At 40.1% G+C, this 20,588-nt stretch overlaps 1 protein-coding gene and 1 long non-coding RNA gene across 2 annotated transcripts in view; one reads left to right on the top strand and one right to left on the bottom strand.

Moving 5' to 3' along the window:
• nacc2 (NACC family member 2) overlaps positions 1-20,588 on the top strand; it is a 41,539-nt gene that overhangs the window by 7,644 nt on the left and 13,307 nt on the right. Inside the window, exons 2-3 of the mRNA XM_014999809.2 lie at positions 17,595-17,769; positions 17,874-18,644. Coding sequence (XP_014855295.1) covers positions 17,658-17,769; positions 17,874-18,644 — 883 coding nt within the window. The 5' untranslated portion in view covers positions 17,595-17,657. The remainder of the gene's footprint in view (positions 1-17,594; positions 17,770-17,873; positions 18,645-20,588) is intronic.
• Positions 14,894-18,274, bottom strand: LOC148155989 (uncharacterized). The gene is made up of 2 exons (XR_015764869.1): positions 18,138-18,274; positions 14,894-15,273 (listed from the first exon to the last, which is right to left on the bottom strand). It is a non-coding gene; the product is annotated as an uncharacterized LOC148155989 (long non-coding RNA).

The following is a 20,588-nucleotide window of genomic DNA, read 5'->3' as shown; positions in this document are numbered from 1 at the left end:
GGCTGCTACCAGTAAACAAAACCTGCTAATCAGTATATAAGATAATAGCTGAGGAAAGCAGATAGGCAAACCCTTCCTATGTGACGATGACCTATGTTGTGTGTGTTCTTCACGTCCTAACGGCTTGACAGAATGCCTGACAGGGCCAGCGGAAAAAGGCAGAAATGTGAGGTAAGTAGTCATTGTTACTGCTACTCTTCTTACTTTCATTACCAAAGCTAAAATCAATACTGCACACACCCTTACATCCAATAAGCGTGAGAGATTTGCTGACTTGTTTGGGATTTCTAACACAGATGATGGTTCTGTGAAAGCTACGAGTCTTTCCCACAGTTCTGTGTTATTATTGTAAGGCCCCAGCCACACTTATGTTGATATTTGTGTAAAGATATATTTTTCTTCCATGTTTGGAAAAAAAAAGAAAAAAATCCGCATCTAGCGATATTTTGAATATCTGCGCTCCAGTACGGTGCAATAATCTTGACAAAAATGTAAAAGTTTAACATCTAGATGTAGTCTAAAGCAAAGTAGGGTAATCCTTATTTATGGATCAATGCATATACTGAGTCTGATTTATTCATTTATGTTTTACTATGCTAAAACAAGAAGCGAATCAGAAGAATGTGCGATTTGCTAATGAGTTCATTGACACAAGTGTGAATTATTCCACAGATCACCGGTTAGCTTAAAGCAGAAGTTATCCACACAGATTGAACAAAGATTCATACTTGTCTTTGAAAGGGGAGAACAGTCGTCTAATGAATGTAAGGAACTAGATAAACCGGTGTTGTTAGGTTGTTTTTGTCACATCTTTTCACTGCTGTGTTAACAGTTTGTGTCACATTAGTATATGGCTCAGGCCATGTTGTGACATCTTTAGCAATTCTCACATTTCTTGCAGCACAGACAGACACCACGCATAGTTCTCCCCCTCGCCCCCATTACACATCAACTCCTTGTTACCTTTTCTCAACCTTTCCATGAATTGAACAAAGTACTGCATTTTAACATTAATACAAAGATGTGTGTTGAATTAAACTCTTGGCCAACTATGATTCAACATAAAATGCATACAGATTTCTCAATTGAGAATGATGTGAATTATACTTGCAGAGATTTCATTTCTAAGAATGAGCATTAGCGCTGGGATATTTCTGCACTAGAAATGTACAGAGCATGTAGGAACATGTTCTTAACAGCATAAGGATTTCTATTAATCACTTCCTAGAAGCTCTTGAGGAATGTCTGGCTCACCTGTAGCTCATTGGTTTGTTGTTGCTTTAGGAAACCTCCATACTTTACTCTTACCCAACAAGCACACTCTTATTTCCCATTTTAAAGATGACAAGGGATTTTTTTTTCTTTTCTTTTCTCATTTTTGCGGTTCAAGAGCAACAGCCGCTTTCTTTATATTTCTTTACTCATCTCTGACTACAGTCAGGGACACACAAGACGTTAGCCGCAGCCCGTTACAGTTGACATGGTTATCCAGGGTGACATGTTATTTGAGTACATGTATGCTGGCTTAGTGTGGCGCTGACGGGAAGATTCTTAGGTCACAGTTTATGTGTGGGTGGGTGAAGTGGGGGGCAATGCACTTAAAATAAATATGCATGCATCTCTGGGCAATGGAGAAAACCATTTTTCATAACATCTTTGTGCTAGTCATCTTTTTTTTGTCATTTGAAAGTATCTTTGATTCACTTTCCCTAATTATAAAGCAGAAGACTGTTTCCCCCCTCTCTTCTTTTTATTTTTTTAATCAAAACTTTGTTGTGTTTTTTAATGCTGTGGACTGAATGCATTCTCTTTGCCCTAATTGAATGATGTACACGGGGCATTCAGTCATTGTGGCCACAGCTCCCTCACTATGTCTTTGTCTCTTTTGTGTGGGTGTGTGTTTGTGCATCCCTGTTTGTAGACAGTGGAGCAGTGATGCTGAAAGATGTGTCCTCATTTTTCACGTTGCACCGGACTTCTCATGGCAGCCATGTTGGCTTGCCTGATGTCGCACGTGTGTCACTGTTTTTGCAGTCAGCTCCTAAACAACGACGTGAGGCCGTCGAGATGACTCGTTTATTCACTCCAGATCTCCCTCTTCTCTCTGTGTCACTCTCCTGCTGTTCGCTCCTTTAGTCACTGCTGGTCTTATATGTCCTAATAACTTTTAAGCCGTCATTCGTGACTCTGGAGGCATTTCAGTCAAAAAGAAAGACTTTCAGTCTGGCCTAGGGAGGTAGAAATAATATCCTTATTATAATTTATTAATCGTTTATTTAATAACTTTAAATAAATGGTTTCAAACCTGTTTTCAAAATGTAGTTTAAATATGCCACTCTCAGTTTTAAAGTAATGATTATGTTGTAATTATAACACACTGACAGTCACAGCGCTACGATTTAACGTAGTGGGACATGACAAAAAAAAAAAATTCTAGTTCTCATGAAGTTAGAATAAATTTAACATAAAATGGTCAATATAACCTTGTTAGAGTTAAAATGCAGATGCAGAAAGCGACAAAGGCAACGAGTTGCTTTCAAAGTATTGCTGTCAACAAAATGTTTAAAAGACAAACATCAGCAATGGTCTGATCAGTAATCCTTGACACCAGACTGACAGCAACTGCTACTTATTTAAATAGATGACTAATCTGTCAATACCTGTCTGAGTAGTTGGTTAGCCAACAACTATTTAAATCCCCATCTCTGCTTTATGTGGCCACACATTCTATTCTCTGTACTACTACATGTGTACTGGTACTGCACTACAGTACTACTGCATCCCACAGATATGTACATCTGCAAGATGTACAGTGTGACATGCACATTATCATAAAATAGTCAACAAAATTGAAATTAAGTAAGATACGTAAATTGGATTATTATAAATTGAATAGAAATGCTTTTAACGCACATTTTGTGATTTTGACATGTTTTTTTTATCTGTTTGTGAAAACACAAAAAGGGTATTTTAATGACGGGTTTGTGCTGTAAACCAGTTTAGATCAGGTCAGACATGAAAGCTGCACACGGCTGGAAAGACTAAAGCTAGACTACCAAACTACCATTTGCAAGTTTTGAGTCAAGACCAGTCAAAGAATGCCCTACTCCAAAAATTACAACTCACTTAGACCTGCTGACTAATTTAAAAAGCACCTTCTGCCTTTAACACTCGTCGATTCACCCCTTCAAAGGGTCTTTCTTTGTAGCATTTGTATGTAATGCTGCATCATGCACCATTAGCTGATGCAAAGACAATGAAAAACATACAGACATCTACAGACATCCTGTGACATCTAACCCAATTGTGGTCCCCAGGAGACATTCAGTGACAGTCAGCAGGCCAGCTCCGGGCCACTTTGTCTCCAGATTCTTTTTTTTTCTTTCTTTTTTTCTTTCTTGCTTTTTCTAAAGGATATGCACCATTTGATTACCCGCCTAGCAAAGTGCAACACAACTGACAGGAAAACCTTTTTTTTTTTTTTTTTAAGTCAGATTTTATCCAATATTATAAAGGATTCACGTACGCAGTTGAACAGGTGGGGGGAAACAACCACTGCCTCTTGTCTTTGGGTTTCTTACGATAAGCAGGGAGTTAGGGGCTTTTTGTTGGTTGCGATTTGAGCTGATAGATGTCATATTGCAACTAGGTTCAGAGGGCTGTTAACGTGAAGAATGTGATTGACATTTTCCAAGTCAACAGCCCTCATTAAATACAATTTTATCACTTCTGGTAATGATGAGTAAAAAGTCTTAAAGTGTATAGAGATTTATCTCACAGTAAAAAAAAAAAAAACTGCCTCAATTTTAGTTATGTTATGTAGGAAAACATCCTATGCTAACAAATACTTGTCACTGCTGTGACATTTACTGATTTAATTGAAATATTTACTTAAGTCCATTGGAAACATTCCACAGAATGAATGTAATTGAAGCATTTTTAGTGCATATTTTACTTTTTAGAAGTTTCTTGGAAGTCTTTAAGTAGTAATCCACAACTTTCTGGTTTTTGGGATATAACTATAAGAGTGTCAGACATGTTTTTTGTTGTTGTTTTTTTTACTTTTCAAAATGGGAAAGAGTACGGAGCCCTCCATGGGACATGGGGATTTTTTTTTCCTTTGCGTTCCTTCGCAATAATCTACTGATCAGTTCATGCGGCATAACTGAATACTGTAAGCCTTTTTTACGGTGGCCGCCGTACTTTCTGCTTTAATACAAGCTTATAAGGTTTTTCTGAGTTATTATCGCGGGCAATAAGTCATCTGATTGTGTCTCCATTGTGTTCGTAGTCTGAATGGTTTAAAGGGCTGCTTTCAGTGCCGTTCCATCTGAGCCTTAACAGACATAAACATGCAGTAAATAAATCGATTTTCAATCAGTTTTTTTGCACCAAAGTGTTAATAATAATAAACGCGATTTATTATTATAAAACACAGCAAACTAATGGTGGTAGACGGCCGCACTGGGTTAACTCGGGGAATCTCATCTGTACGTGTATCAATCAACTCCAAACATCTTCTTTGTTCTGTCACAATTATCAATTTATTTAATTTTGATTATCATGCTCCACACTTTGCGAGGACTGACCACCCTGCTCACCCGTTTCCTCATACACACAGAGCCAGCAGCCAGTAACCTTCCGATTCGTACTTGACAGTGACGCCCACATCGCCCAAAGCTGTTGCTCCTGTCATACCAGTAATTACTTATTTCATTCATATGGCTCTTATAGAACCTCAGTGAAGACTTGTTTATTATTATTAACGCTTTGGTGCAAAAAACTGATTGAAAATCGATTTATTTACCGCATGTTTATGTCTGTTAAGGCTAAGATGGAACGGCACTGAAAGCAGAGCTTTAAACCATTCAGACGAACACAACAGAGACACAATCAGATGACTTATTGCCCCGCGATAATAACTCAATAGTCCATGTAAAAACCTTACACAAGCTTATATTAAAGCAGAAAGTACGGCGGCCACCGTAAAAAAGGCTTACAGTATTCAGTTATACCGCATGAACTGATCAGTAGATTATTGCAAGGGACGCAAAAGTTTTGCGAGGGAACGCAAAAGAAAGAAAAATTCCCCATGTCCCCTGGAGGACTCCGTAAATGAGGGAGTCAGAAAGTGGCTACAAAATATTATTAATCATCAAAATATGCCCATATCTTCAGTCAGAGTAATAATTACAGCTGGATCCATGACAGACAAGTTTGGATGAGAACCCAAGTCCATTATCCACACAAAGGAAGATGGTAAAAAACAAAAAAAAATCTCCAAAGCTCAAATTAAAAGAAAAACTTTATCTAAGATTATGCATTAAAAACATTTAATTTATTTTAAGGCTTTTAAAGGGTCCTGAACATCTTATCCTTAATTTCCTGTATGTCATTTTGTCAAAAAGGAAAAAAAAACAAGCAAATGTTTCACACCAGAGATTTCTTTTCAGATGTATTTCCTTATTAAGAGCACTTATACAAAGAATTACTGTTCGATATTAAATACTCTTTAGTTGCTTAAGGAAACAACGAAGCTCTCATTCACAACAATTGGATATATATATATATATATATATATATATATATATATATATATATATATATATATATATATATATATATATCTTTGGACCCTGTTTTAACTAATTAAATGTGTAAACAAATTCAGTGTTTTTCAGCGTTCTCTGTGATCAGCTGTCTTGTGCTAAAGCATGCTAAGAACAACGGCACACCTGCTTTCATAACTGTACTCGCTGAAATAAATTATCAAGCTTCTAAATAGCAAACATCCAAAAAACTGTACAGCCAATTATCTCTTTCGTAAGCCAACAGGCTCCCTGCAGTGGCGTAATGGCTGTTTGGAAATGAGCACCTCGGAGATGCACACCAAAGCTCCCCCCCAAGGAGTAAAACCGACGTCCTTGTCAAAGCGGAGTCACAAGGCAGAGCTGCAATATCCTAACTGTGGGGCCAAGGGTGAAGCATGTGTCATGTTTAGTTCACTTTGTTTTAGACTCATCGGCTGTCATGCACATAGCTTCGCAGGCAAACAAAACTGGATAAATTCTCAGCTTTTTTATTTATTTATTTTCATAAAATAGAACTGTGCAACTTGGTTAATTCAAATGCAAATTAGTGCTATCATTTCAAGCCACTAAATATTGTCTTTATCGGCTGTTGAAGTTTCAGCTTTATTGGGATTTTTCAGGCATATTTAAGGTTTAGTTGTTAGCGTGGCATGCTGTCTATATAATGGACAGATAGCATAAGTTGAACTTTGCTAATTCTGCTCCCCAATAACAGACTAAAAGGAAGGTTTATGAAGCGCACCGTAACATTCAAGACATTTTCTAAACTAATTAAAATGCTTATGGAATAATAAGGTTATTTTGACTATGCCAGTGGGTCGGGACATCTCGAAGGGATCTGCAGAAAAGCAGCTTTCGCAGATTAAAGACGGAATCTACGTATATGTTCTTTATTTCTAAAAGGTTCCTGTTGAACATGTTATTTCTACAATGATCTTCATCCGTACAGACAGAAAACATATCCAAAATATTTATACAAAGCCTGTAACGTGACACTAACATAACAAGACACTAAGAAGAATGATAGCTTGCTGTTTGAAAATTGAAAGTGAGGTTAGAAGCTCAGCTTTGGCATAAATGTTTTCAATCAGTTAAAGTATGTGTTACTCATAAGAAGATTCAAAAATTAAAACAACCTTCAAGAATCTAATTAAAACATTTTTTAAGCCATTAAAATACAGGGTTTGCAAAGCATCAATTTGTTGAATAATAATAATAATAATAATAATAATAAAAAGGGAGATTTTGGGGGACAACAAATGCTCTTGAGCCCAAGTCTAAACTCTTACATGCCAGTCACACTTACAAGTGCCATATTTATTCATTTGATAACTATCTCCACAGACAGTTGATAGAGAAAAAACAAGTTATAAAATTGGCAAAGGTAGAAGAAGAAGAAGAAAAAAAGAAAACTTCCTGAGCCACTTAAAAATTATACTTTGTCGGCAACAGCAGCGCATCATTCCATGTGCTGGCAAAAGCGAAGCATAGTTTCATCATTTTCTGTGCGCCAGCATGAAATGAAGCCCCTGAGGCTTATTGAAAATATTCATGCAGTATATATTTGACTCCTAACCGTCACATGGCAGCCATGAGACTGCCGGCATGTACATACGTATACTTTTTAGTTAAAATCCGCCTTAAAAGAAGACATGTCGCATGGCAGCTATGACTTGGTTCATACTGAAACTTCACTCATTTAATCAACGACTGGAACGACTGGAGGCCTTTCTCTTCCTTACTTTTCTTCTTGTGCTGCTGACGTATGGCTTCCCTTAAAGCCGTAACTTTAGGGAGTTTTTGGTCTTGTGTCAGTGGTGATTCAAAATATCTTTGTAGGACGTGTTGCTGCAAACTGGAATGACCCTCAGGCCCCCGCGGTGCTGCAACTTGTGCTCGATATTACAAAAATCTGCACACAACCTAGCTGTTCTTCTCATGCCATCCTCTTTTTGCTTTCTTATCATTTGTCATGTGCAAAATGTCGCTCCACCTAAAAATGGATCCCGTGTAGATGCTCGTTGGTTTGGCCTCGTTGTGCAACTTAATGAGCTTCGCCTGTTACTCCAGACGTTGGTGACAAATAAAACTTACCCTGTTTTCGTGCTTGTCCCTTCCCATCAGATGAGTTTCTCAACTCTTTTAACATTTATCCAATTGTGTGATTCTGCCTCATTTCCCTGTTCTTTTCTAACTCTGTTTTCACTGTGACTGTGCTATGTCAGCTTCTCTTTTCTTGTTTTCTGCTAACATCCTCCACTCCCACTACCTCTTTCTTCCCATCTCCTTGAATTCTTACTTTGCCCGCTCTCAGAGTCACCTTGTCTCCGCTCTCATTTAAGACTACTGCTCTCGTGTGCCTTTTAATCCGTCTCGCTCTTCAGCGTCACTTTGTCTAACTTTCCCTTGTGTGCCCGTAGTCTGTCATGTATGTTCAAGTGCATTTGGAGTGACATCCAAATGTCTGCCAACGTTCAACTGAGCATGCACTCCAGTTCGGTCTGGGGTAGCAACCACTAAATTGATTTTATCCTAATAAATGCCAAGAACAAGGCATTAAGAATGTCTTTGCCTCTAAGAGAACCACTCAAATTGTAAATGGTCTCTCTTTGAGTTTTTTATTATTTTTTTTATCTGTTTTAAACTGTGACAAAATACTTCTTAATTCCAGAAATTATCAGCCGCAGCTTAGTTTGTTGCAAACTCTTAGCTTTTGATCTTTTTTGGCTTTTAAAAATTGCTCCATAAAAATATCTTGAGTGGAACATTGTCCTGCTTTCATGTGGTTTGTAGATTTTAATGACTTTGGAAGGCAACTTTTTTTTTTCTATCAGCTAAAATCAACTGCTTCCCTTGGGCAACACATGATGAGGGAATGATTGACTGAAAAAAAAATAGTAACAGCTTGAATCTGTCCTCATCTCACCATCTGTCTTACTTATAAAAACAACCTGATAAAAGGCGTATTTTGACCAAGTTGCATTCTGGTTCTTGGGTTCAGTAATTTTTTATTTATTTATTTTTTATTGATTTTTTTTTTTTTTTTTTGCTTTGTTCATTTGTGTTTCACTTGACATCCTGGTTTAGCCCATGTTTATGACATGTTCTTCTATGACTTTCTCATTTATCTGTATCATTCGTCTTGTGGCGCTCAGCCTTTTGGGCTGGCTCGTCTCCAGCGACTCTCTAACTGTTGATTAAACTCACCTGGTCCTGGTTTCTACCAATCAGCTCTTCTGGACGTTTCAGGCCTGCGTATTTCCTCCGTTCCTTCCTGGACCCTCTGCTGTTCATTCGTGGTTTCTGGTTCTCTTAAGCAGTACTTTGTGTTTCAGGTATTTGTGTAAGTTCTGGACCTTATTATTTAATTAAGAGCCACATCCTTCAACTCCTGTAGTCTTATTTTGAACTGGATCCACCACCAGCTGCGTATGACATGCTAAGCTGTTATTATGAGCCTTGGGTGTGAAGGGGAATGCTTTATGCTTTCACCCAGCATAAACGTCTTTGAGACATTTATCTTGAGGGAAGAAGGAAGTCATAATTCCTCTGACTGGCCAACAACACTTGACTACAAAAGCACTGAAGTAGTCCACACCATTTTTAGTTATGTGGAATAATTTTTGGTGTGCAGTAGAAGAAGGAAACTGACGGGGAGAAAATATGACTTACTAATGATCTAAGTGATGAGAATACTATGACTTGCAAATTGTTAACGCCTAACAACGCTTAGGTTTTTTTTTTTTATGATCAGTCAACAAGCTGCTACTGGGAAGGGCCTGAGCATCTGTTTGTCCACAGCCCTGCCAATGTGCCAACGTGAGAGGATGGAAACAGCTCAGATTACATAAAAAAAAAATAAAAAAAAGTTTTTTATTGATCCATTTAAAAGTTTGATTATTTTGACCGCACAAGTTTTTGTTTGTCAGGGTTGAGTTTAAACAGTTCAAGTAAAAATGTTTTGTTCAAAAGAAAAAAATCTAGTATGCTTGAACTGATCAAACCTGAACTGGATGCTTATACGTTATTATTTAAATGCAGCTGGAGACTGACAAAAACTAATTTTAGTTGTAAAAAAACACAGAAAGTGAGCATTTAAAATGAGTATGAAAAATAAATCAAAATGTCCTGTGATGATGGTGGATTGTGATCAGTAAAACTCTTTGTTCATTTGTGGAAAGTAAAGTTGGGCATGCTTAGTTTTTTTTTTTTTTTTTTTTTCAAAATATGTCAAAACTCTCATATCCTGAGCAAATCCGTCATTAAACCTCTCATTTGTGCTCTTTGAATTATAAGAATTAAGCTCTGAATCAGTCTAAATTTCTGTGCTTTCAAAAGTCACCAAGGTGTCTTTAAAAGAAATGGGTGCAGTGTCTCAGCGCTAGTGCTTGACTGACCTACTTCATTTGGAAACCACACAAGTCTGCAAAACAGGTTTAAATCTTGATCCTTGATTAGGTTTACTCACAAAATGTAGTGAGTACAACTCACCAAATTTGAAGACGCGAATCAGCTTCAATCTACCACAACCATGGAAGATAAGTATTCATTTACTAAAATGGAGTCAGATGTTCGCCCAGATGTAATGGAAAGAACTCCTTCCAAAAACTCTGCATTTTTGGCCCATCTGTCAACAAATTAGTTTCCTAAAAGTTTTGAGGATCATTGGGATGTTTTTCTGTAAAATGGAAACAGGCCTTTATGTTCTTTTGACCGGAGGTTCGCAGCTCGGATCTCCCATGGATGCAGTTTTTGACCAATCTCTCTTCCTGTCGAATCATGCATGCTGTCGTTGCAGACGTTGCTATAGGTTCCTTTGTGATCTCCTGGGTGAATTGTCAAATTGTTTCAAGGCTGAAAAGATTCACCACTGTTCCATACTTTCTCCATGCGTGGATAATGGCTCTTGCTGTGGTCTGCTGGAGTCCCAAAGCTTTGAAAATGACAATATAACCCTTTCTAGGGATTTAGTTTCTTATCTGTTCTTGAATTTCTTAAGATCAGGGTATGAAGTGTTGCTTTTTGAGATTTTTTTTTTATCCTGCTTCAGTGCTTTCAGCCAGGCTGTATTTTAGAGATTTCACAGTTTTAGGGGAAAGGCAGGTAAATGTGAACAAAAAAAAAAAATTTCTTTAATCACTCTAGATACGTGATTTACCAAGGGAGTCAACTGTACTTTCAGACAAGGGTTTTATTTTATTTTATTTTATTTTATTTCTTTTTACTTTTAATAAATGACATCACCATTGGTCACTACTTTTTTGTATTTGCTTAGGTTACTTCTTCTTGGCATTTGGCAAATATGACTAAGCAAGTTTGTTCTTTTTTTTTTTTTTTGAAAACCAGTCAAATCTATCTACTTTTGGGATGCAGGAAAAAGAGAAACACCTTGCTCCCATAACACAAAGTGTCTAAACTCTAACTCTACAGCCTAGCTTTGTGACCCAGACAAAACAAAGACACAGCAGGGGTTAGATTCATTCAGCTATGAATTCAGTTAAGAGAAAAATAAGTTAATTAAGGTGACAATTGTACATAAAACCCTTGCTGACTTCGGCTTTTAAAAGTGAACGCATTATCATAGCACGATTGTTGTGTCGTCTCAGACAGCATTCTTTCATTGGTCTAAACTGAAAGTGTCTTTTTTTTTTTTTCTTCTCCTCAGACACAAGATAAGCCCACATCGTCAGCGCATATAATTGGTGCATATTGAGTGAATGCAAGTGGAGAGATGGCAGACAATGTTCAGCCCACAACAAATCATTTCATAGTTGCCTCTTTATTACGTAACTGCATGAATCATAGCAGTTTATTTAGATGTTTTTCCCTTTTTTTTTTTTTTCCCAGCTATGTGGAGACAACTTTACCCAGCAGGGTCTATAGACAGACAGTTACACTATAAGCAAAGGCAAGGAGTCTCTCTCTCTCTCTCGCTTTCTCTCACCGACATCCCATAATGATACTCAGACAGACTCAGGCAGACGCCTGCTCGGTCCCGATTGGTAGAACTGTTGCCAGGGAGCGTTGCCTTCTCAACGTGGATAGAATCTGTTGTCTGGTACACTTTAGACATGAGAACAACTGCAGGATCTGAATATTTATAACGAGGGGACTGTTCATATTGAGATTGTATAGAAGCAACATAAGCAAGAGCAGAGGGCTCTGCTTTTGTTCAGGCTCACATGAAACTTTTCACGCGGTTCGCTCGTTGCATTGGTTCTTGCACTTGAAATGAGACATTAATCGATGCTGTTATGTCTCTGCATGTCCTTCAGAGATAATTGTTGGAGTTGTGGGTAGGTTTTCACTCCGTCTCCATTGTGTGAGACCCTCTTTACTTTAAGATTGAACTCACTCGAATTATTCAAAAATAGCCCCAAAAAAGACTGTAACTTGAGTTAGTTTGAGCTTAACCCTTACCCTATTGTCATTTATTCAGCTACAGTAGAACTGGTAATTAAAATCTGCGAGTGTATGCGTGATTGTGCATGTGTTTGTTTGCCATCTGGAGGATCCTCTCGTGTCTTCGTATTATTCAGATAAGGCTGGACCTGCTGCTACACTTAATAACACTGTGCGTAGGTATGAGTCCCTAATTAGAAATGGATGCAACACATTTCGAAGAAAGCAGACAGAACGCAATCGGGGTAGCGTTTTAGTCGAGTTTATAAAACAAAATATATATATATATATATTTTTTTTTTTTTTAAATCACAAAATGTCTGCACAGGCAAAGTGCCAGAAGTCAGAGTCGGTCATATAAGGATGATGATTATTAAAATGTGTCTTAATTTGCTAGAAAGTTCGAAGATGGGAAAGCAAACTCTCCTCGGGTAATGGGAGCAAAAGTTTTGACACACAGATTTCGTTGGAATTTGCCTGTCAATTCTTGTGTGTGTAAATGCACATGTGCACCTTGCATTTTTCTTTTGCACATTTTCCTCTGTAATGCATGTGTTCCTGTTTCTTATTCATTCTGGCATACATTTGCATAAATATGCAGCTATGTGTCTCTGTATATGTGCTATGTGGCACTCCACTGTCCTGTCTGCCTGACTCAACATATTCGCTGCTCACTCTCCTTTGCTCTTTCTCTCCCCCCCCCCTCCCTCTTACTCCTTTTCCCTTTCTGCTCCAACCCCCCTCTCCCCCTCCCCTCCTCCAATCCCTCCCTCCATCCTCTCCTTCCCGCTCTGCCTGGCTGGCACGTACATGCATGTCTGTAGACTCTGTACTGTGCTTGCTGCCGTGGCACGCGCCAACCTCACTGCAATGCAGCCCTGTGTGCATTAATTGGCAGAGAGACAGTGGGTACGTGGTATGCAGGATGGGAAGGGTAGGAAAAAAGGGAGGGTGTGCTGGGGGGTGGGGGGTGGGCAAGAGGCAATGTAAGGACACAATAGTAACAATAACCAATAGACAGACGAGTGGACAAGCAGTCTGGCAGCATCCCAATGGGACAGACACACAGACAAACAGAATGTGTATTGCTGAGTGTGCAAGGGGAGATTACCTGACCGTGTTTGTGTGTGTGTGTGTGTGCGTGTGCGTGCGTGTGTGTGTGTGTGTGTTAGAGAGAGAAAGCGCAGGGGACTGAGTTTATGTCTGTTTGCATTAGCATGTTTGCGGATTTGTTTCTCCGGCGTTTCACAGAGCTTTTTTTGTGTGAGCTCACTCATGTGTGCCTATATGTGGCGTGCAGATACCACACACTCTGTGGCTAAGCTCTCCCAACCAAACTCACTGACTCACTGTATTCAACCCTCGGTGATATCTTCACTTTCATGTTTCCGCTGCGACTGAGGAGAGTAAAAGTTTGCTCAGTTTAAAGTGCAACTTTCTCCACCTGAGGTTACTTTGGCAGAGAGTGAAATGAGTGTCTTGACACTTTCAGGGAATGCGCTCCGATGTAAAAAAAAAAAAAAAAGAAAAGTGCTCTGCGTCAGCGTTTTATTTATTTATTTTAATGTTCCATATTCAAAGGAAAAAAGATGGAATGAGATTCTGAAGGTCGTGATTGCTCTCATCTCCTAACATTTCTTTAGATGGAGCCGTTTCCATCATGCCTCTCGGTTTTAAGCTAGCATGCAAGAATTGCAACTTTTGTGTGTATGCTGCCTTGCAACCGTTCTTACGTTTTGTATTTTATTGGGTTTCCATTTAATAGATCATATCAAAGCAGTTCATGTGACATGAAAGGAAATTATTTATGATTTTGCATGTCTTTTTAAGCTATAAAAAGTGGGAGGATGCATTGCAGTGCTGCAAGTCTACCGATGCACGACTGCCCGTCTGAGATGAAAGGCCAGACATAGAGAGCCAAGACACCCAAGGTAACTTTGGAGGAGCTGTTGACAAGAAAACTAATAGTCTTCCAACTCAAGAAATCTGGTCACTATGTAAGTTTGGCAAGATAAAGTCATTGTTGAAAGACATCCAACAACAAGTCCTAAATTAAACATTTGCCGAGCCACGTTGGGAGCTTAGCAAATGTCCAACAACATAATCTGGTCATAAGGGGGCCAGAGTTAAACTTTTCTGACCTACATGCAAAATGCTACCCTACACATCACACAGAAAAGTTGCACAATTCATGTGCGTCAGCCTACTGGGAAATAAGGTGATGGCATCACCATGTTGTGGGAAGGTCTTCCGTCAGCATGGACATGAAGGCTGGTCAGAGTTGAAGAGAAGTTGGATGGATTAAATATTTGAAATAGTGGAAGTAAACCTGTTACAGAAAACAAGTGGGAAGTAAGGTCAAACTTTGAGCATGGTGACCCTAAACCAACCGCTGGACTTCCAGTGGAATGGTTTGATAAAAGATTGACCCAGTCAAACTCCAGACTTAAATATCAAGTCTGGGGCAATGGTTCAGCGATGGCAGGACGGATCAGGAGATTTATTGATGGATGGATTTGTGTCTCTTCTGCAGTATTTCTCCAGCCTGCAATGGTGAGTGGAGAAAGAGCTGAGCGACAAAGTGAGGCTCAGGATTTAGGAGTCGGTCACCTATTGTCATAAGCTATGGCTCATTACCGGAAGAACGAGATCACTGATACAGTGATTTAAGTGAGTTTCCTCTGTAGGCTGGTTCTAAGAGAAGAGACAAGGTGAGGGACTTCGCCGTTTGGGGGGAACTTTGTACAGTCACCGCTCCTCCGCTTTGAGGAAATCAGTTGATGTAACTGATCTGGAGAACACCTGTTAGTGACATTGGCCTAAAAAAAATTCCACTGTAATTGCACTGAAAAAGTGGTTTTACAAAGTATTGCCACAGTGGCAACGAATGCAAATGAAAGTTTTAAAAAGCAGTTTTCCTTTTCATTCTCGTGCACAATTATGCGCCGCCTTATGTTGGTCTTTTACATTAAATCCAAATATAGTTGAGCCTTATAGCTGCTCAAATATGATAAAGTTGCAAGGGTGTGAATACTTTTGCAGGCAATATGCGTTTACACAAATACAATAATACATTTGTTGCACATCCGTCAAAGCAATTAGCATTTTTTTAAGCCTCCCACACAGATCTTCGTGGAACTCATAGTCTCCGGTTCTGAGCTTCTCGTTGCCGTTGTCCTGTCACCAGCTGCAACATCCGTCTCCTCTCCTCTCTCATCCACGTCAAGCGACATCTATGGAGGCCGTTTTTTTTGGGGTTTTTTTCTTCTTTTTTTTTGTGCTGGCAAAAAAAAGAAAAAGCAGAAGCAGAGAAATGCCACCTAAATAAGCAGAGCTACCAAAGCGGAGGTGTAAATTAATCATTTAATTTATCAATTCATGTGCAAAATAGGGCTTGTGTGGAGACAGTGCTTTGCTCTGGTTGTGTGTGGGTGTTTTGGCAAGAGATGTCCTGGCATGATTCAGAGAACATACACGACACTTGCTGAAAAGTAAAAAAAAAAAAAAGAAGAAACCTCTCTCTTTATTTGTCCCCCGCTATTGTCTCAAAAAGTGGAAAACACCTCTCGGCAAACTTTTCAAACCTTCCAGTTTAACGGCTGGCTGAGTGAAGGAATGATGCATTCTCTCCAGACTTGCGTCAAAGCGGCAATTCAGAAGTTTCACTATTCCGTGTCTAATTAATTAACAGTGTTCACGACCTCTGCAGGCTTCTCTCATTTCTCTTTCGTCTGAGTCATTCCCCTCCCTCTGCTCTGTCGCACCGTATAGACATCCGTGTTAAGGGGCATGTGGCAGAAGTTGCTTCAATCTAATTGTCTTTCCCTGCTCGTATTGTCCTCAAATGACTTTCTCTCTGTCTCAACTCTCCCCTCCCTCCGTCGAACTTTCTCTCTGCCCAGTCGCTGTCTCGGTCTGTAACTGTAGCCTGTGTTTTTCTCTCCCTCCCACTCCCTGCGACGTATAGATACTGCATTGATCAGACACGCGCGCAGACACATGCACACACACACACTCACCGACCCAGCCTCCCACTCCTTTCATCATTGATTCGCCCTGCTCTTCCCTCTTCTCTCGCTCTCTCTCTCTCCTCTATATTCTCTTGCTCCTCTCTTCCCTCTGTACAGCAGCACTTGTTGAATTCAGCCCTCAGAGAGTAGAAAGCAAGGAGAGATAATGATAAGGAGGCATTGAGACGGGGCTGGAGCAGACCGCGAGCAGAGAGAATGGGGTCTTGGAGGACACAAAGATAGGAGGCAGGAAGAGGAGGAAAAAAAAAAAGTCATAGAAGCTTCTCTAAGGCAGACACTTTAGGTGAAAGCGGGAGCTGGCCAAACGGAGGGGAAACATCAGAGTGCTCTTCTCGCTGTCTGTACTACTCCTCATCTGTCCTGCCCCCGACTCTGCTTAAAGCAGAAAACTCAGAACTGTCTGTGCTAACGGTGAGCAGTATTTCTGCGTGTTAGCAGAGGAAAAGTTATGATGTGCTGTTTTCCTCCAGGTGAGTGCTTAGGTGCCAGGTTACACAGTAATTTCCCTATGCAGCCTACACTGCCTGCGCCTGTGTATCTGTGTATGCATGCACGCTTTTATGTAAGTAAGCCAGAGTGCATGTGTGTCTGTATGGAGTTCATGAAGTGGGAGACAGAGAGAGAAAGGGAGGGAGAGAGAGAGAGAGAGGCTTTGTGTGTTTGTGTGTGTGTGTCTGTGTGTTAAAGAGGCGGTGACATTTTTTTCAGTTTGTATTCCTGGAAACAGCTCTGCAGCATTGCTCAATAATGAAACTACTGCGTATATGTATGTGTGTGCGTGTGTGTGCGCGTGTGTGTGGGTAGGTGGAGAGACAAAGACAATGATACAAGGTTCATGGAAGTAATGAAGGTGCAAGTTTTCCTGGAGAATGGACTGTGAAGGAATTCAAGGAACTGTCGGCGTTAACGCGTAAATAGAAAATCTGTCTATCCGAAGCTTATAAGGGGAGCAAATGCTGACAAAGATGTAGCGTCAGCAAAATGAAGGAGAATCTATGAACTCTGACATGAAAAACTGTCCGTACTCAGTGGGTTTTGTTGCTGAGGGAAAAAAAAAAAAAAAAGTTATTGTCAAGGCTATCTTCCAGGCCATCAAGGTCCAAGCTGCAGGGAAACTGCTGTTCATGCATGACAAGCAATACATGGAATGAGCCTGAGGTTTCCAGGAATTAAAAGTCATCTCAAACAACATAGCCTTAAGAGGTTTCACAACATTTCTCATACAGTAGGCATGGCGTTGTATTCATTTTTTTTTTTCTCCTGTGGAGTGACTTGGCTCCTCCTTCCTCTCTCCTGTCTGAATCTCTCACCCACTGTCTTCGCATATCCATCTTTCTTTCACACTCCTCTCACTTCTCCCTCAACTGTATTCGTTTTCTCACTTAATTCCATCTCAGTTTTCAGTCTTTGCTTCCTCCTCTCAGTTATCGCTCCTTGTATCTCTCTCTCTCTCTCTCTCCCTCTGGCAAATCTATTCATATTTCACACATTTTTTTTAACTTTTTTTTTTTTTTTCTTGCTAAAAGATGTCCTCCATACATTTTTTGTTTTGCCTGTTTTGATTTTACAGATGTCTTTCTTGGTGGAAGAGTGAAAATCTGAAAGCCCATCTTCCTCTCCCCCTTCGGTCAACATGTCCCAGCTGCTCCATGTGGAGATCCCGAATTTTGGAGCCACGGTTCTGGGCTCCCTCAATGAGCAGCGGCTGCTGGGACATCACTGTGACGTATCCATATTGGTAAAAGGTGAGTAAGCTGGATTTTTATTATTATTATTATTATTATTATTATTATTATTAATTAGTGAATTTTGCAGAAATGTTTTTAACGTCCCTCTCTGTCTGAACCAGGTCAGGCTTTTAAAGCCCACCGGGCCGTTTTGGCAGCCAGCAGCCTCTACTTTCGTGACCTCTTCAGCAGCTCAACCAAGTCCCAGTTTGAGTTGCCTTCCTCAGTCACACCTGCTTGCTTTGAGCAGATCCTCACATTCTGCTACACAGGGAAGCTAACGATGGCAGCGAGCGAACAGCTGGTTGTCATGTACACAGCTGGCTACCTCCAGATTCAGCATATAGTTGAACGAGGCATGGACCTAATGTTTAAGGCAAGCTCACCTCACTGTGACTCGCAAACTGCAGGGTCCTTGGAGGAGACGGGATCGGAGCCGCAGAGTCCTCTCAATAATGGTATCGGCCTGTCAGTAGCCAGCGTTCTGGGAACCCAAAGCTGGTCTACGTCGGCCCTACTCTTGCCGCAGCGTAAAATCAAAATAGAAGTGGGTGACCCAACACCGATTTCCACACCCTCAACACAAACCAAGATTTCGACCTCGGAGCTGGGGAGCCGGTTGGCCAGGGCCTTCTACACAGCAGCTGGAGGGCCTGCCATTCCTGGTATGCCTACCTTCCACCTTCAAGGAACGACTGGAGGAGGAGCCGGGAGCGGGGCAGGCGGAGGAACAGGTGCGGAAAGGTCCAGCCCAGGAGAGTCGAGCCTTCCCACCACAGACAGCCCCACATCCTACCAGAATGATGACGAGGAGTTTGAGGAAGAGCCATATGACGGGATCACAGAGGACGCCTACAGTCAGATCTATGGACGTCCCACTAACCCCTATGGGAGTGAGTACAACAGTCCAGTCTTACGCTGTTTGTTATTACGAAAATACTTTTGCAAAGCAAAAGATTATACATTAATTAGATGTGCGACTGATTTCCAGTCACCGATTTGTAAAGTTTAAAGGGAAACCTTTTTGATTTATCTGCAAGAACTGTATCTTTTTCCCAATTTCTGCATAACTTGAAGACATAATTGTCCAAGCAATAAAATATTTATAACAACATATAACAACGCCTTCTCAGAAGCATCACAGTTACAAAGCTGTTTCTCTCTGCATAACTAAACATCTAAACATGTCTAAAATCTTTCAGAATACGGGGCAGAGATATATATATACAACAGATAAGCCTGGTTAGCAATAGTAACTATCAACATCAATCTCTGTTTGCATTCCCCTGTAGATTTAACTCCAAGATCTTAACTGTGGGATTTCCAAGACACCCATCAGTTTTTTGAATTGAACTATTCAAGGGATTGAACAGTTCAATCCCTTGAACTATTCTTTGCTGCGCTATGTTCAGGTTTTTGTTATTTTGTTGGCACCAACTTAAAGAAATTGCTGAAATACCTTCAAAGAAAACTCATTTTACTTCCAAGAAGTTTCTTCTTAGGCTTTGTTTCCGATGGTTGATTACCAATCGGGCCGGTCCAACATGAAATCAGCTGATTCCAGGCAACCAGATTATTTCTCAGAGCAAGAACTCTGTATCACTCGGAATTTAAATTCGATGAGTTTTGTACTAATGTTCTGCATAAGTGCAAATCTGGGATATTCACTTGAAATGGGACCAATCCAACATAAACATTTAAGTAAGGCTCAAAATGACTTTCAGAAAAAAAAAAATAGTAGGGTTTCTCCAGAGGTTTTATGAGTAGGACTTAAATAAGAAGAAATAATATATCAACATCCATTTTATTCCATTTATAATTTAATCTTTGATAAATGTTGTATCCTGCACATCTCAGGAAAGCAGGACGTTGTGCCTCCAGAGTTTGTGTGGGTTCTCACATTTTAAAGATAGCCTTATGGAGTTGGGATCGGAGTGCATCGTGACCAACAACACAGCCCTTATCACAGCAATAGCAGCTCCTTCACTTTGTAAAGATGTTTTCAACATAATTCCACACCGGTGCAGACATCCCTGCTCTTGAACGCATCCGTTTTGTTTACGTTCACATCCAGGAAGCAGACGTTTCACAAACATGGCATATGCATCCACTCTCCATCATCCTTTTTTCACCCTGAAACTGAAAGGCATGGCAAGGGGTTTGTTAAACTCTAGAGTTTCAGTAATTCATGAAATCCACTCTATCTGCAATCAGTCAGAGCACCGCAGGGTGACATTGTTGGATATTTGAGAACCATGCACCTCTTTCCTGTGTGCGTGTGTGTGTGTGCAAGCAGAAGTATCTTCACATATGCACAGGGAAACATCTATTGTGTGTGTGTGCGCGTGTGTGTGTGTGTGTGTGTGTTGGAAATAATACATTCATTCCTGCTGTTCTCTCTATTTTGCGTCTGTGCTCATATATCTCCAAGTCATCACAGAGGTTAGAGCAAATCATTTAGGGTGGAAAAAACCCAACTGTTCTTTTTTTTTGGGGGGGGGATTTGGGTCCCTCCAAAAGTCAGGTTACTGATGCAGCATCATTACTTATCTGGGATACATCTGCAACGCTCTGAAACATTTATGAAACACAACAAACTTGCATCAGATTACCCAAGCTACTTCACAAACTCAATTTCAAATCCTTTATTGTCAATAAGGGAACAGAAAGTGGTGATAAGAATGTTTTTTTTTTTTTTTTGCTTTTGCAGCATGCATAGTGCCTTGCAAAAGTATCCCTACCTGTTTTTTTTTTTACGTTTTCCCACAACCTCAAACTTCTACGGTGTTGAGATTTTATGCAGTGAGCCAGGGACTTCCAGTTCCAGTCCTGGAGAG

Source organism: Poecilia mexicana, unplaced genomic scaffold (assembly GCF_051168715.1).
Source record: "Poecilia mexicana isolate PSO_F unplaced genomic scaffold, ASM5116871v1 scaffold_12, whole genome shotgun sequence".
Classification (NCBI taxonomy): Eukaryota; Metazoa; Chordata; class Actinopteri; order Cyprinodontiformes; family Poeciliidae; genus Poecilia; species Poecilia mexicana.
This window is presented reverse-complemented; position numbering and strand designations above follow the sequence as displayed.